General features: G+C 35.7%; 2 protein-coding genes across 4 annotated transcripts in view; one reads left to right on the top strand and one right to left on the bottom strand.

The window, feature by feature from the left end:
• The window catches only part of LOC135461649 (dual 3',5'-cyclic-AMP and -GMP phosphodiesterase 11-like), a 103,649-nt gene extending 97,096 nt beyond the window's left edge, over nucleotides 1-6,553 (bottom strand). For all 3 annotated transcript variants that reach the window (XM_064738835.1, XM_064738834.1, XM_064738836.1), the window contains exon 1: nucleotides 5,238-6,553. In XM_064738835.1, coding sequence (XP_064594905.1) covers nucleotides 5,238-5,933 — 696 coding nt within the window. In that variant the 5' untranslated portion in view covers nucleotides 5,934-6,553. The remainder of the gene's footprint in view (nucleotides 1-5,237) is intronic.
• A 156-nt stretch (nucleotides 6,554-6,709) lies between these two features.
• Nucleotides 6,710-18,800, top strand: part of LOC135461651 (SPARC-like) — a 48,831-nt gene continuing 36,740 nt past the window's right edge. Inside the window, exons 1-2 of the mRNA XM_064738837.1 lie at nucleotides 6,710-6,824; nucleotides 13,096-13,205. The gene's annotated coding sequence lies outside the window, so the exon portion shown is untranslated. The remainder of the gene's footprint in view (nucleotides 6,825-13,095; nucleotides 13,206-18,800) is intronic.

Here is an 18,800-nt window from a genome sequence, read left to right as displayed (position 1 = left end):
ACAAGTCACTATAGGTACACATATAATGTTAACATTTGCTTAGTACAAGTAAAGAAACATAATGTTGCATAATGTATACATATGTAAGGCCATCATTCAAAAGAATGTTTGGAGTATTCCCAAGCGAATGCAAAGAGTCCTATACTGTTTTCATTGGCTTTTAGATACAAACAAAAAAATTGTCAGTGTTAGTTTCATAATAATCAGCATTTGTTAGCTAGAATAATTAAAAAAGGTATCACGTTCTCCTTTTTGTTTTTTTTTGGGGGGGGGGGGGATTGTGCTGATTTGATAAAATTATATATTGGGGGGGGGGGGCTTGGCCTATACATGTACATATATTTACCTAGTATACATGTACATATATCATTTAATGTGCATGTACCTGGGTACTGACTGTACTTATTCAAGATGCAAGCTGGTCTGTTTGCACCCTAAAATAGTCAGCATTTATTTCCACAGATAAGTATAGAGATGTACCTGCCAGGAACCGCTTGGTGCAGAACTGCTGCTGTTAACACCACTGCTGTGTAACGATGATCTACACGCAGATAAAATTTAACCGTAAATCCTTTGCAATTATCAGATCGACAATAAACTTCCCTTAAGAAAAAAAATTATCACAGCTTAAGGGGTTTTATTCACAAATTTGCAGCTGTTACTATTTTTAAATTTACTGCACTCGTAATTCTGTCACACCAAGCTTGGTTCAAAGAGATAAAAAGATTGTACAATATTATATTAAAATGGATGTAATGTACATATACATTTCCTTTCAAATGTAATTTATGTATAAAAATATAGGTGAAATTCACAAATCACAGGGATGCAGATTCTTCATCTCTCAGCAGAATGCTACAGGTGTATCAGTTTTAAACATTTTAATGTATACAAGCTAATACTTACATGGTTACCATTAAAACTTTTGGACTGTTGTTTGGAATTGGTGTATGAGTCACCTGTAATTCTTCAACTACTAATTTTATATAAAATAATACACTGTCACACACTCAGACAACAGTACCTGAAACCATGCAAAATTCATGCAAATTATGTTAATGAAGTGCATAATTCAAGCATATGTCTTACCCTGTGTGAAGAATGCAAGCAAAATATGCGTACATGTACTAGGCCACCAATGAAAACATGTTTATTTGGCATGTTTGGGTGTAATTCAACTGACTCTTCAACAAGTCTTCATTGGGCTTTTGATGAAACTTTTTTTTTTCATTTGTTACTTGTCCCTCAATGTTAATTTCTTCAATAATCCCTTTTTTTTTTTGATTTGGTAGAATAAAAAAAAAGTCCCTTCCTTCCTTCTCTATTTTTTTCTGATAGCGTTGAGTTACCCACAACAAGGACGTTTTAAAGGAATTAAGATCCTGTGGATGTACACTGTACATTTCTCTCCATCATTCACTCAAGCAACCAGCAGTTTTTGAAAACTGTGGCCTTTAAACATGTAGCTGCCAGGGAGAAAAGAATTAATGGTTTTTCCCGTTTGTGGTCTGCAGTGCAAACATGTTTCATGTTTATGCAAGGATTGGACGTTGTGCAGCACATGCTCCTGGTGAAAAACTTGCAAACCTGAACAAATAATCAATTTAGTACTTACAAAGCTACATTCCTTTGCTGTCAGTATAGAGATATGCCCTGATAATCATCCATGATAATGGATAAGCCCCAGCTGTCACAACTATGTTTTCCCATGATAAAAGCAGCCATGATACATAACAGATTTAGGGATTGATTCCCCAAAAATGTGCAAATCTAATTTTGTATTATGACGTAAATGACATTGTGCTGGTTGTTATATTTATAATGTGATTATCAGGCAATGTGATGAACAAAGTTAGGAAAGACTGAATACAGTGAGCCATTGACAATAAACAGAGCACTATAGACTACATGTTTGTACATGAGTATACCATCTGTGGAACTGTATATTGACACTCTTTTGTGCAGACACGAATGTGCACTGGCTTTTTCACACCCCACACTTACATGCACAACAATTTGTTTTTCAGTTTCACCTTTTTTTCTCTTCAAAATTTTGGAATTAGTTTAAACTGCCAAAGTTATAAAACTTATAGTACTTCTCAGACAACAAATTGCAGAAATGATTAATTTGAAGTTATCATTAGCCATATTTGGTTCTGTTGATAGTTTCAGATCTGTTAAAGTGTCCATGACAAGTAATGCTTACCATGTAAACAACATGCAGCATGTTAGAAGATGGAATTACTGTCTACCTATACATGTATATCATGTTATGTGATAGACTAATATAGATTATCAACCCACACAAATACATATACATATAGACAAATACCTGTACATTTTGTGTGCATAAACAGTATAATGCAAAACCTGCACATGTACACTTTTACGTTCTTCACCTGAACATAAAAGCCAACTCAGGTCAGGCCACATATCTATTAATTACAACTATTTGTAATAAAGCAATACAATTAAATTCATTGTTGCAAAAACTATATACAAATTAATTTCTGCAATTAAGTTCTCTCTTTTTTTTTTTTTTTTTTGAAACCTTCTGAATAGAATGCATGACATGTTAAACAAAAGCTAAAAGATGGTGTCAATTGTATTATAGTAATTGATACCAAACATTGTTAGCTTCCTTACTTGCTTGCTAAGCTTAAAATCTGATTACGGTCAATGTATAAATAATGCTATTATATATTTGTGGAGATGATTATGGTGACAACAGTCTGATACATGTAGGTCAAAATTATTTACAAGTCTGTTCCGAAAGGTATAATATGTACATATAGTGCAATACTGTTTAAACTTCTTTTTTTTTTTTTAGGATATATATGTAGTCCACAATTTGAGCAACCAACTGACAGACATGCCAAGCTACTTAGAGCTGGTTATCACAGCTAAAGAGCATCACGGTTTTTTAGCTCAGCAGTTCGTTCCATCTATCTGAATTTGTAGGTTGACTACATGTTCACTAAAATAAAACATTACCTATATATGTGTTTAAAGTGATATACTATATTGTCACTACAACACAAAAACATGCACTTGTGTATTTTAGATGCATGTGCATATAATGTATACACATATACAGATGGATCAAGTAAAAATGTGCATAGCATTTATGATCAACCTAGCTCATAAATAAAATTATATCCACCACTATAAATTAAATAACAGCAAACTCATCAGTGAGTAACAAAATTATGAATGTCTTCCATCAAAGCTGCCATAATGAAGTTAGCACAATAACAATGGCTGAATGAATGAATGCTTTGAGTTTAACGTTGTACTAAACAACAACATTAAGTCTTAAGGTACAGCACATTCTTTATTGAATGTGCTGTGTATTCTATATTGCCTCAATTTGAAACTAAAGAAATAAAAATTTAAGCAATTACATAATGCAAATTGAGTTATTGAGTTACTGTCAGCGTCTTATGCAAACTAACTTGCAATTTATTGTCATCTGGCATGTCTAAGATATACAAGTACATTCCTATGTGTATACATACATGTTTGTATAAGTTACCTGAATATAATATATTTCCTCGAGGCTTCCAGACTCGACACTTACCTGTAACTCAATACAGGCCCAACTAACGAGTTACAGGTAATTGCCTCATTAGTATGCTGCAGACGAGGCTTATGCATGATTAACATGTGTAATTCTTAATCTACAGAGCAAATACTTGCATAAATCAACTACTCTGCACCACTGATACAAGCAAACATATTCATGAATACACTAGATCTGCTACATTTACAACGTAATTAATAACACAGGTGGGAGAAAAAAGCGACGTTACATACACTTCCCTCTGAATTAAGTTTGATGTAATTCATTTACACACAATGAAAGCATGTTAGAAGCATTATCAATGAGCTATGACAGACATTTTTTTTTCTTTGCAACACCAATACAAATGTATACATGTACAATGTGCATAGTACAAATTTTAGGAACTTAAAAAGTACACCAAAATCTACTATTTGTTTAGAATTTTTTTTATCATATGATGGCAGTCTGTATTATAGGAGGAGGAAACCAGCATAAACCTCAGACCTTTGGAAAGTTACTGACAAATTTATGTGCTGTACTGATATATGCACTGCACACCATAATGGTGGAAGGCAAGTGGTCTAACAACAAAAGTTAGACTACGAAATTGGCCACATGAGCACTGTCAAATGTTTAATGTCATAAAGGCCTTCCAAAACCAGGTAGAAAACATATCTACAACTATTTTACTCAATCAAAAATATGTACGTCACCCTTTATTCTATTTATTTACCTGATCACATTGTTTTAGTTCATATAATCCTTGCAAAATGACTTTCTACACCTGAGGGCCTTACTATCGACCAAATTGTCTCAAGTGCATCATTACGCCAGACAACAATCCCTTGGACACTGGAATCAGCTGTTTGAATCCAGTCCTGCTTTATACACCTTCAGTGACAGTCTGAAGTTTGTTACACATATATGTACATATACCAGGTAAGGTGCATCTAGTAATTTATGCACAGGCTCATTTCGGTTTCCTTCAGTTCAACCCAAAACTTTACACCAAGTAAATATATATATGTTTTTTTTTTGGGGGGGATGGGCTTTCGATTCATTTTCGATACTCTCATATAAACTGTCAACAGATATGTCTGTCAAACTGAACTGTATGTAGCCCGATACCCTGCAAAACTTCTTATGTATTTGATGTTGTCTATTTACAGTAATGTATACAAAACAACTGAACTTTGGGCACAGAAAAGTTACATACCCTCTGGTATACATGAACGTCATGCATATATATTCACCTATTTGCATAAGTACATTTACATGCATCTAAACTAGAATGAAGGAATCTGGATCCATCTTTAATTTTTCTACATTAGTTTATACTTGCAGAAAAAAGTATAGGACATAAATATTATGCCTCACTGCAACATCAGGAGTTAGACATATTTCAGGAAGTTGTTAACCCTCCAGCCAGTGTCATATACATCTTCTGCAATTCTCCTTTTTTTATTAATTGTTTAGATTAAAATGAGCTTAAATGAATCTGCAAAACACCGAGCTCTTGACAGTCTCAGAATAAGGCAGATCATAATGTATTATACCACCTATATACACATACATTATCACCAGCTGGTTTTCATTTACAGCCTGATTAACTTTTTCCTGCAATTGGATGTGAGGTGTCATAAACAATTTATCTAACTCAGCAGTCACTTACTTCATAGGCGTCTGGTATGTTCACTCCTTCCCCAGTCTTGGCAACATAGCCTATAATCCCTGTGCCCCATGGAATGCGAATTTCTTGTGTATTTTTCACCGTTTCCTCAAAAGTCGACTCACTATGTATGTCAAACAGTTTACTGACCAGGTGCTTTTCCTCCGTGCCTTTCCCCTGCACCAGGAACAGAGAGCAGCGGTCAGCATTAACCAGTATACATACATTTAACAAAATTTTATGACACAAGCTTGTCACGTCCAGATCATTGCAAATGTCAATCACAAGTTCATACATCAGTTCTCTCTCATCTAATGCCTTGAGTTCACTTCTGGATTTTCTGTTTGTTTTTACTTGGGAGGATAAGTTTGACGGACCCAGAAATGTCAAATTTCCATCAACATTAGAAACCATGGGTTTAAGAATGCCTCCTTTCTCGAACTCTTGCGCTGATATCTTTCTGACAGGTGTATTAGCCCCTGACCCAGGCTTGGAATTGGACCCACTGGAGTTAGTATCTGAGTGACTGTGGGTCAGTCCTATAGCATGGGCTATCAACCAGCCATCTACCATGCTCCTTTTAGCCTTTCTCGCGAAGTAATCGTGAACGAATTCTGGATGCTCGTCCATCCATTTTTCCATGCTGTCATACTCCTCTCTCTGCTCCGGCGACAAATCGCTCTCTTTCTCCTCCGACATACTTACTTTCCACCGCTTCGTCCGACGGCTTTCCCGTCGCACCGAATTTGATAGTTGGCCGCTCGAAGCCAGTTTGTCGACTGAAGGCAGTTGTATCTGCTACGCCGAGGTCTAGACATGAATCAGTAATGAAGCACGTTTCGTCGTTTTTCAATCGATCCTCTCTTGTAAACAGAGCAAATATTTGTTCGGCGGTCGTAGTAGTTGAATACGCTTTACTACGACTGGCTACAAACGTTCAGCGACCAAGAGCCTGTACTGTTTGGCATCGCGTAACAGGCGGGGTTTTCCGATTTGATTGACATCACATATACAGGGGCTTTACCGGGCTTGCGGTCGACAAGAGGGTAAATAACAAATCGTTCGCGTGGCTAGCCAACCATAACAAGCTCACCCCACGATTCCTATGCTGGTGGGCCGCCTACAGCGTGTTTACAGTTTTGTGGTTAGAAGTTTGCAAAATAAAAGCCTAGCCCGCGTGACACTTCAACAGGTAAAAGTCCGAATGATCGCACGCCCGCTGTTGTTTCACTGAAAGCTAATAGAGACAAAACGATTCGTTAAATAAAGACACACTCTCAACGGGAGAGAGACGAAGCACTTAAACCACTAATCCAAGATTTCCATTTCGTTGTCGTCTAGCGCGAGACGTCTGTCCAAAACAATTTGTCATCTTCAACTTGACTGGTTGAATTTTAGCTCAGTGACAGAGGTCAATTTGTATTCCATTTTTTTATTGGCTGAAAGCTCAACACACGTGAGTTTTGGTAGATTTCGAAATGCTGCTGAGAACCAAAATAAGGTTGTGTGGCATGCACACACGATGTGCGTTAACCAAGGGAAGTAGCTGAGTTAAATACAGCGAATCATTTGCAACAGTCACCTTGACTGGTATGTGACAGTAAAAAAGAAGTTCTATTGATAAAAAATCGAAAGTCGAGACTTATTTGAACAGTTGTTTTGTCCAGCATTTGAACTTACTCAGGGGCCAGTTTTCATCACTAACATGTCGTTGACACGAAGCGTAATTATAATTTAAAGCAACGTGGGAATATTTTCCCCCCGAAATTTATGTTTGATAGTAAAATGAGAATTTATTTCTTGACACAACTATTATTTTTTAACAAATTATTTGCCAAAAGCTCAACAAGTGAAGGATCAATAACTGAAAGAAACCATTTATGACGCCTAAATCATTTCTGACGCCTAAATCATTTCTGATTTTATTCTGCTGATCTGCTCTCTGATCTGACAAACAAAACAGAGAAAAAACATGAATTACTTCAGTAATGGAAATGACAAAATAAACTGGACAGCAACCTTGTGTTTCACATCCTTTAACAAAAAGGCAAGCTAGTTAGGTAGTCTTTGATATCTTTAGGCTTCATTTAACATCTAGTCATTTAACATCCTTTCGTTAGCTTAAAGCTTTTAGCAGTTTCTGATTATTTATTTGCGGTGGCCGAGGGGGTTAGCACAGCACGACCCAGGAGCCTCCCACCAATGCGGTCTCGTGAGTTCAAGCCCAGCTCTTGCTGTCTTCCTCTCCGGCTGTACATGGGAAGGTCTGCTAGCAACCAGTGGATGATCATGGGTTTCCCCTGGGCTCCCCTTTCCTCCCACCATAATACCATTGTATAAGTGAAATATTCTTGAGTGCAGCATAATACACCATTCAGGTAAATAAATAAATAAATATTTAATTGCTGTTAAAATGTGCAGTACTTTTTAAATTTGCATGTGCTGGTACTTGTGTGCCAAGTAGAAAATTCTGCATTTTGTGAGGAGAATTGAGTGACATGACTTTAAACATTAGCATGCTTGATGAACTGAAAAAAATACTCAGTTGTTTTCATCGTAGAAGGGTACTGAAATATTTGCATATTGTGTTTCATTGTAAATCACTTGAAATTGTGTTGAATGCAACTGCAAGATTTCTGGCAGAGTTGCTGTCAGATGTCAGAATAGTTTCTATGATTTCAGTTTTTACTTTCGATGGAAATTTTCACACATGTACTGCAAATATCCAGTATCAGAATGTTTTTGTGTTTTGGCTTATTCTTGTGTCACCCCCTTGTACATTTACTCTGCTTGGTAGTTTTCACTTCACATGCTTGATCAGGTGTCACAGTAATTTGTAATCAACACTCTTTCGAATTTATCTTGTAGTGTTAATAGGGCAAGTCAGGTTTACCTATGACAGAGCTATTAGCTTTTTTTGACAAGGTCATAGGAAAGTGGGCTATTTGCCAAGCTTTCAATTCATACCTATATTCTTTTCCTCCACCATGTACACACGTGCTAAGTGTGTCATAATTGTCCAGCATGACAGATCTTTAATTTATTTGCTCACCTAGATTGTAGGCTTTACATGTTCAGTTACAATGCATACATTTGTACATACATACAGACATTTTGTATTTATGAACCCAGACTGGTAATCTTAATAATACGCAGGTGCTTGTGCCTACAGATGTTGATTTGACTAAACAAATGTGAGTGTAGGTGATGGGCTAAGGTGTAGAACAGCTTTATGTTCCATCATGGCTCAGGTGTTGTGTTTCTAACTCAATCACCCTCATTCAAGCTGTCAGAATTGGCAGGTGACCAGCTTTGAATAATAATCCTAACTCCATCAAACTTGTTCATGCTTTTCTTATCTAGATGTACATATCTAGTAGAGTGACTGATACTTTGACTCTGATACACATGCACACACGTACTAATGCATAGTTTTCAGCTTACGTCCTTAGAACAACATAAAGACGTGCCTTTCAAAATGATGTACCTACTTTACATGTATGGCAAGGTAGGGCTGCTTGCATCCTATCATTCAACGCAGCAGTGTTTGTATTGTAGATAAAATTACTGACAGAATATCATTAGTTCTGCAATATAAATGCATCAAAGCTCTTAATTAACAAGTCTAGAATAATCCAGTTATGTTTAAATAGTCTTGAACCATCCCAGGTTCATTAAATTAGCAGATTGACCTACTGTGACCTAAAGAGACATCAAGTCGCAAAGTTCATAATGTCGTATCATGAAAGGTGCCTATGATTTACAGATCTCTTACTTCAGATGTTGACATTTGTTGAACAATCAACCAGTTAAGGAATGCTGATGTTGTGCAGTATGTGAAGTAATATAAGGAAAAGATGCGGCAACTTTTATGTTTTTATGTTTGGAATAATGGTCACTGCAGGTATGAACAAATTTAATGTCAGATTTTTTATGTATGTTCTGCTTTCTTTTATACATGTGTTTTCCTCCCTCCGTGATGAAAAATAAGTGAAGAGTAAAACATAATCAAATAAATAAGTATATTACTCCGACTTTTACACACAAATTTTTCCAGCGTTTGTCCACAGTGGAACATTGTTTGTCTTACAGCTGTTGTTTGTATTCCCCAACAGAATGTCAAGTGATGAATTGTTGCTTCAGGTGATAAGCGATGATTGTATAAATCATTCAAAAAGATGTCTTCTGATTGAGTTATTTTGCATGTTCGCTGTTGGGCCTGAGGTAGTTTATTATCTTAAATCTGTAATTATCAATTCATTAAGCCTCGTTTCACTTGATTTTCCATTAATACAAGTTGAAAAAAACAGTCAAACCTTGAAGGTTTTTGTGACTTTTGTTATTTTGCTTTTTTACTAAACAGCAGACCCACAAAAGAATAAGCTGCATGCTGTACTTATTTAGTGTTTTTGTAAAGATAAGTGTATAGTTTGCAAAAGTTGTTAATAGAAGATAAACATTGCCTCACATAAATTCACTATCAGTCAAGTTTTTTTTTTAGTATGTGTAGGCTCAGGAGACAAAGGCAGGTAAGTTTACATGTACTTTAATGTATACATGTAAATACTCAGACATATCAAGCTTTTCGTGTCCTCATTCCCTCTTGGGCACTTCAACTTTTCAGACAGATTTTCTTTCAGAATTCAAGTGAGTCATGAATGTTAAGCTTTGAAGCTTGTAACTGATGTACAGGCCTGGCCTGTGTCAATTATTTTTGTGTTTGCTTGGGATCTTAGCATTAATTAAGACATACAAGTTTCATGCACCCATTGGTAGCAACTGATCACATTGTTTATTGTTCATTACAGTTCAGTGTTTTCATATACCTGATAGCAACAACTTGGTCTCAGATTTACAGGGGTTTATAAAATATTTGCAGGATTCTATAAATGCAGGGCAACATATTCTAATGTATTTTAGACTGAGTTCAAAACCTGTTGAGATCTTTAATATTTTTTATCAATTTGCATGTGTTCTCCAAACTGTTCCGGTGTAGAGTTTTATATCATATGATTTTGATATTACTTTTACTTTAGTAATTAATACATGGAATTCCACTTACAGCTTCTGAAGTATTGTTAAACTAGGAAATGTGCCCGATATGTTTTTACCCTATAAATAATAATGCATGTCTTGAAAACTGAACAGTGGATGAAGATGTTCAAACATACAAGAATAATTTTAATCATTTATAAAGTTGCATCAGTCAAAAAAGTTGCAGATCAAGTGTTACTGTTTCAATGTAAATGCTTCAGCAGATGCTCAAGATGTGCTGTAAAGCAGCCTACAATTCGCTTTGTCAGCTGTGAAAGCTCCTGTACTACACAGCCAAACTGACCTACATCTATACCTTAAGCAAGTTTCACAATGCCTTGGTTTAGTTAGGAGTGTTAGCGGCACAAAGCGCCACCTGTGTTGAGGTCGCTAAGTCCCCCATTACATGCCCTCTCATGACTCGGATCTTGGACAAGGTGCACAAAGATTATCTTGTGCGTGCTTGTTTTTGAACGATAGCTCTTTCGTCACATCAGCATAATTAATGAAGCTCTACCACTCATCGAGTGCTAATAGTGTTTCACTTACCGTACAATAGCTGTATGTGTTTTGCGTTACATCAGCAAATGTGTAGGCCTGAATGTCTCTAACAAATAAAAGATATTTCTTTCTTTAATTTTACTGCTGATATAAAGTAGTACTATTTCTCATATTCTAACATTATTGAAAAAGTTAAAAGTTTGCATTATATTTAATTTATCTATTCATTTGATTGGTGCTTTATGCTGTACTCAAGAAAACATCACTTATTTGACGCTGGCCAGCGTTATGGTGGGAGGAAACTACTATGTTTAATTGAAACATGTTAAATGACTAGTACATATAATACTGTATAAGCACTTTGAAATTAGTAATTCATTTCTTCGGTTTTGAATATTTGAAACAATTTGTTTTCTATTTTTTTGTACTAAATTGTTCAAAATCAGAGTTGATAATTATTGTTTAGTTTTCTTATTTAAGCAATGCTATTGCCTTGTTAAAACAAGCAATGCTATTGCCATGTTAAAACAGAAAGCATTTGGATCAAGGTTATCTCTTTTTTTACTAACCCTCGTGAATAAATTAATTCAATTAAGATTACATAACCATGGCAGGATATATCCTTGACTTTAGAGACTTGAGCCTGGTTGTCCACAACTATTTTAAGACTTAATAGCACATGTAAGTTTAAGCCAAGTCTTCGGGTTTGTACATAAACCGAAAATAATTGTGTAACAGTATTTTAAATATGAACTAAATCTGCTGCTGTTATACTCTGACTTTGGACACCTGCATTGGCTGCAGAGATTGTGTAAAGTTTTAAATACCAAATATAACTGAATACCAGCATTAGCTAATATACTTTTGAACAACTGGGTTCACAATACACTGCAGATGGCTTAACTTTTACATCTTTTTGTAGAGATTGTATTTGCACTGTCCAGTTGTTTTGTGGTAATTAGTAATGACCTATTAACCATCCAGTTAATTTAATTGGTAGTTTAACTGATGTGTTGGTAGTTCTAGTCAATTTTCCCTATCATAATTTTGTGTAAAAAGGTCGAGGTAAATAATAAGCCTTCTGTGGTGGATATTTTTTCCCAATGCACGCAATCCAGTTTTACTTGAATGAACTCTCATCATTCATGATCTGGTATTTTAGTAATAACTGTGAACTTAATTAATTTGTTTCATATAAATGTAGATTTTTCCTGCTCAGCATGTAATTCATTCTTAATTTCTTGCCCCACTTTTTGAAATTAATTTTGTGCACTTGTCATAATTTGGTGAATACCTGTATTTGTACACCCATTAATGACCAAAGTCTGCAAGTATAAATGGTCATACATGTACATGTGTGTATGTTTGGGTGGGCTATTGTTCACAACCTTTATTAAATTGGTTTTAGGTACATGTTACCTTTCTTTGTCTTCATTTATTCATTAAATTAAAACAAACAGAGGGACTGTTGTCCGACATAGCTAGTGCACTGTGCTAAAACCTTGTTTCTTAAAATGTGACTGTTACTAGAGACAATGGCACCCATTATTATAGCCTATAGATACACAAGGAAATACAGTTGATTTTTTTCAACCCGTTCATTCAGTCAGGGTTTTCATTCATATATAAGCTACACGCACTTAATGATCCAGGAAAATGAAGACTTCATTAAGTGATGTATACATGAAAATAAAGCACCCAGTTCCATCATGCAAAAGATATATAGGACTATACCTTCACCTCAGTGAACTACAAAATATATGAATACAAATCTCATCCTTATGCAACATAAATTTAACCTTAATTCAAACTTAAGGGGCACCCATGGCCAAGGTGATTCGGGTGCCAGCACGCAGCAATGACCCAGGAGCTTCTCACCAATGTGGTTGCTGTGAGTCCAGCCCATGATGGCTTTCTCTCCTGCTGTATGTGGGAAGGTCTGCCAGCAAGCTGCAGATTGTTGGTTTCCCCCACTCTCCCAGCGCAATACTGAGCGCTGTTGTGTATAAAGTGAAATATTCTTCAGTACGAGGTAAAACACCAATCGAATAAATAAACTAAATTCAGACGTAAGTTAATATATAGGCCCTATTCAACTCGGCACCTAATCGATTTGGAGACACTTGTCATCAAGTGTCATACTTGATGCATGTAGGCAAGCTAAAATATGGAAGTGTGCAAGTAAAAATGACAGGATCTTAGCTCATGTGATATCAGTGTAGATCTTTTGGTGAAGAGCATAAAAAGTTTCAGATTAAGTAATGCTTTTAATTTCCTAATCAAACTTGATTATCAGTTGTAAAACAATTTTTTTATTTGCTTTCAGTTCAATATCGTTCCAGTATAAATAGGAAGTCTGAGGATCCAAATGTATAATGTGGCCAAGTAATATGTCCATGTCTGCAGCTTCCTCGACACATGTTCCTGTATTTAAAGGTATGACACCTCGCTATTTCATGTGATTTTTGGTTCCATGAGTCTCTTCTGTTGTATAACATGAGTAAAAGTATATTAGATCTTGCTTACAATCAAGGCTGCCGGCAACACCTGGGGACTCGGCTTTGGGACTGAACATGTACACTGATACATGTGGTTAATAGACTTTTATATATGATCTGAGTTGATGAATTTTGACAAGATACACATTGGCATACACATGTACATATGACGTGCCATCATAACTGGCGGACTATCGTTTTCTTGCTATCCATTAATGTTTCATATTGCTTATGTGACAGGGATGATCGCAGGTGTGCTCAGGTACAGGTGTAGTCTAGATGTAGTTGTTAATTAATCAAGCTCTCGTATGTACATATGTGCACCCCTGTGTCATATTACCATCAGTGGGAAAGACAAGCACTGTTCAAGCCATGTTAAGGATGTAGGCCTATTGAGTGAGTGTTTGGGATTTAATGTCATATTTAACAATTTTTCAGTCATATGACGACAAAGGAATTTTTAGAGTGCATGTAATGTGCCTCCTTGTTGCAGGATGAATTTCCACCACTCTTTTATCTAGTGCTGCTTCACTGAGACGTCTTACCGAAGGCAACCAGGTCAATGGGCCAACGAATTGTTGCTCTATCCCCTCCATGCTGAATGCCAAGTGAGGAAGTTACAACTTCCTCTTTTATAGTCTTAGGTGTGACTCAACCCAGGATTGACCCTGGATCTACTGCTCCCAAAGCAGACGCTTTACCAACTGCGCTATCGACACCGATCAGGCCTATTGAGATCACATCTGGTCACTGTCATCCAGGAAATGTAACCATTTTTCATTTCAGATTATTAAATTTAGTGAGTATTACTTAATTAAACTTCCTTTATGAAAAATGAATGCAGCATTTATGTGTGATGTATGTAATTCCTTGTGTGCTGTGCACACAGATTATTGGAGTGGCAAATCAGAATTCAATTTGACTGACGGTGTGGTTGTACCTCACATGTACCATATCAGTAACCACACTAATTACAAACACATGGTGAGAAATTTCAGGTTCTAGCATCATGTCCATGCTGCTCATGCTCAAAGTCATTCAAGAGGTGGATATACGCTACTCACGTCATACCATGTATGTTGTAAAGGGAGACAAGCATCAGAAAGGTTTTAAGTGTATTACTTCTGGGTTTTTACTGGGAGTTGTTCCCCTTTATTGTCCTCAGAAGACTCATAACCCTTATTGGATGAATAATTGAACAGCATGTTTCAGTTTTTGACCTCGTCTAAAGTTGACCATACGCCATAGGCATTGGCAGGCCACATTGCATATTCACTTCTTGTCCCAAGTGTAGTTCTGTTATGTGAAAGAAAGGGAAATTGTAGTATTGATCAGCCGTTAGTGATTTGTAGCTAGTGACAGGCTTCAAGCGAACTGAGATATTTTACCTTGACTAATGTGATACTTTATGAGCATACGATAACAGTTATCTGCGGGTAATGTTTTCTATTTTATGTTTTCTTCAAGTTAGTTTTTGACCTGTCTGTCTGTTTGTCTGTCAACTTGTTTGTTAAGGATTTATACGCGCCGATTTTAGACGCCAGTATTGTATGGTAAAATTCAGTTAAAAACTGAATACTGGGCTTAAAAGGACTCAATTCTGAGTTTTTCTGGTACAAATACTCAAATTTTGGGGTAAAAAGTGAATTGCATTCGAAAATATACGCATAGAATTGAGCGGTTGACTTCAGTGGCTGCATCAGAAGTCTGTCACTGTCCTGATTTGAAAGCAAGCATCCTTAATTTGAACACAAAACTAAACTCATAACCATCTGTATTCAGCAACTTTATGGCCAGTCCAGCAGAATCAGGCCTGTCTGACCCCTCATTAAATCTCTGTGTTGACCTGCGTAACCCAGTAGAAGCACAGAGCCTTGTCCGCTAAGCACGTGCAATGTTGTCATGTCATATTTAATATTTACAGATTCCTTGCATCAAAAAAAAACAACAGTATACAGTGCAAAGTACGGTGTATAAAAATACAAAGCCGGCACATGTATCGGTTTGATATAGGGAGCAGGCCCCGTGCTTTGTCACCAGAAATGTACTGTTTGGGACATCCCATAGTAAACAAAAATGTAAGTCAGGTGTAAGGAGAATTGTTCTCTCGTCAAAATCCTGCCAAGGCTCATGTAATTGGTATGATTTCCCGAGCTGTCAGTGACAGTCACCAGCCCTATAATGCCAAGGAAACTTTGTTGGATAGAAAATGTATCCTTTTACTGATATATTACTGCGATGTGAAAGCTTGAAAGTAGAGGCACTTGAAAGGGCATGTGCATTTTCCATATCAAAACAGGGAAATTCATATACAAGGACAAGGCTGATATTTCACCCATAAACTTCAACATGATCTTGGCTCCCCTCTTCCTGAAGTATAAGTGTTTTACAGGCAATATAAATTAGGTCTAAGCTATTCAGTGATCTGAGGTAAGGTTCCCTTGGGTGCTTACACCAAACTTTTCTGAAGAGACAGGTTCATTACTTTCAGTTTGCATATTTTTTTTCATGTAAAGTTTATTATGTTGTAGTTTCTTTTTTTATTCATTTTGTATACTATTTCATTATGTGCTTTAGCCTGAGCAGGATAAACCTTATCTCTGTACTTGGCACATGTTTAATTGTGATATTATGTGTGTTTGTGCCTGTCTTTCCTTAAATGTATAACCAACAACTGAACATGCAACAGGATTATATACTTGTAAAAGTATATGTATATATCAACAATAAAATCATGAACAGTGGAAAACCTCAAATGAACTTAAAGTTTAGTGTTCACAAATTACTGGTCGCTAAAGTGGAATTAAACTCAATATCAGGTTTTAGACGGCATTTACAATATAAATAAACTTGATCTGGACCAGAAAAAACTCAGTTTTGAGTTTTGGGTTGTAAAAATTTTGATTTCTTTGAATCCTTGGATATCTTGGCTGAAACTATTGAAATTAGTTGATATCAAATTCAGCCAGTCTGCACCATATCGTTTATCTGTACAATATTTGGTTTCTGGATGACATCTTGGCTCAAACTTGCCACCTTGATTGTGATTGCTCTTTGCTTGTGTTCAACAACTGCCCAGGTATTTTGCTGAATAGTTTCCCTTGTTAATACATGTATATTCTCACCAACTCCAAAAGCTCATGAATGTTTTAAAATTACGATATAAGATATTTTAAGTACCCTAAAGTGAACATATATTCAGCCACTAAAGCTGTTAATTAATAAATTAGTATTCCAGAAAAGTTCTAAAAAAATTTTACACTGCTTATCCACAAGGTAAATTGCAAACAATATTTGAATATTTCAATTCCTAACCAATGGTCATTTATAAGGGACATTCCTACGCATCTGATTTGACTGTGAACTACATGGTGAATTATGTATAGTACCTCAGATGATGTACTTTTTCTCCATTTATCCTTGGTTAGATTGTTATTTTCTTTTGGAGACTCAGTCAAGCCATAAGCTCACAAGACAAAGTGTTCCCACACTGTGTGTAGATGGTCTACTCAATGCAATACATAAAACTGTTCATTCTTTCTCTTTAACTTGTGTTTGTTTGGTCTTTTTTTCTTAACATTATTACACTCGCCTAAACTTTTGCTTTACTTTTGAATGATTTTTTTTTTTTTTTTAGAGTGACATTTTGTAACAGCAGTATATTCCACTGTAGTTTTGTACTTTTAGTCATTTTTATCTTTAAAAAGCTATTTGTAATGCTAATACAAATGAGTGAGTTGCGTGACACACTCGATGTTGTTTAAAAGGTCATCTCTATTTAATATGTATATTTGCACACGGCCCACAATTAATAGCGGGGTGGAATATGTAATTCAAAAAATGAGACCTGCACCATTGATACAACTAATTTGTATACTGAGTATAGCCCCTGTTAACACTAGGTCGTCGAAAATAGGAGCTGAGCACAGTAGTTAAGATGATATTCATCACATCAGAATTAAAGTGAAAGACAGCACCTGACTAATGTATATGTCTACTGAAAGACTACCATCCAGTACCTTAAATCGGCCTTTATATTTTTTAGATGTTTTTCAACTCTATAACAGCTTAGTGAAACTTCGTCTTGGCACAGCTTCAGCACGTCTTTATAACACGTCTGTTACTGTCTGATTTAAGTTCTGATACCATTGTTGAATATTAGACGGCTTGTAAACAACTGATTTTACGCCTGTGGTGGTCCGTAAATGATACAGACTTGCCCCACAACATTTTGTGAAATGGCCATTCAGCTACTCGCAACTAAATCATAAATGATCCCAAAATTATGTCTTATGTTGTAGTTTTGTGTTATCATATGTCATTTCATGGAGAGAATGGGTAAAGGATGTTTGTTGCTTACGCTTATAGCAACGTGTTTGATTGGATAAAATTCTCAAGATGGCTGCTTGACTCATACCAGCCATTTGTGCAGCCTTGTCGTTTTGTTCTACATGTTATTCAGTGAAATCTCATTAAAATAATAAAATATTATACTTTTTAGAAAGCTTGAGTATCCTGCTTTCGATTGAAATATGTTTTAGCCAGGTGCTGTCTTGTGATTTAAGTTAATGTAAAGCTGTTGAAAGTATATCAACATGTTACCACAGTTATACATGTAGCTGAATATGTACATGTAGATATGTTGTTTTTTTTACCAAGGAAAATCATTTTAATTAACTGAACCCAGAGATCTTACCACTTTACATATTTTTTTATTTCATTTATTTATTTATTTGATATTTGTCCAACCCATGCTGAAGAGTTTTCCCCCTTATGCAGCAGTCAGTTTTATGGTTGGAGGAAAAGAGAGTGCGAGTAAAATTTCTGCAAGCTAGCGAAAAAATTTCCAACCTGAAGTGCAGATATGCCTGCCATATTTCAGTTGGTGGAAGAGAAGATTATAAGACTGACCAAATACATGATCACAATGACAATAATGTCTATAATAATGTGTAATGTCTATATGAAAGATTCTAGATGCCAGTCTCTACAGGGTGCCTTTGTGCTTTTTATTCCACTAATGAACATTTTAAAAAATGTCTTATATCTTTGAAAATAAATTTTAGAGCTGTAAATGTCATCTTTTAGGAGTCCCTGAATGTCTCCTGATTCTTTAGAAACCAAGCTGCTTTGTATATTTAAATGTTTTACATGAAATATCCTTCCATGCAGAACCTGGTCATGATTAATAAATATTTTAGCAGTTAATATTTAATAATCATATTCATTTGAAAAGATCAAATAGTCATATTTTCCCTACCCAGAAACCTGTTGACTTCTATGCATATTAAATATTTTCAAATGATTAATACATCCCCATTTTTTAAGTTGATTGTACAGCTACATTTATACATGTAGATAAATTTACAGGCAGTTTCAACATGTATCTTCTCTTATATGTGTCAGGACACAACAGGACCACTGTGCTCTATGATGTGACAAGAGTTATACATATTTATGTCAAAGAAGTTAAATTTTGGAGATTGAAAATTTTTGGAAATTCAATTTTCTTATACTTGAATACATGTATGTG

The sequence above is a fragment of the Liolophura sinensis genome, chromosome 1, assembly GCF_032854445.1.
Source record: "Liolophura sinensis isolate JHLJ2023 chromosome 1, CUHK_Ljap_v2, whole genome shotgun sequence".
Lineage (NCBI taxonomy): Eukaryota > Metazoa > Mollusca > Polyplacophora > Chitonida > Chitonidae > Liolophura > Liolophura sinensis.
Note: the sequence above shows the minus strand (reverse complement) of the source record. Positions and strands in the feature narration are given on the sequence as shown.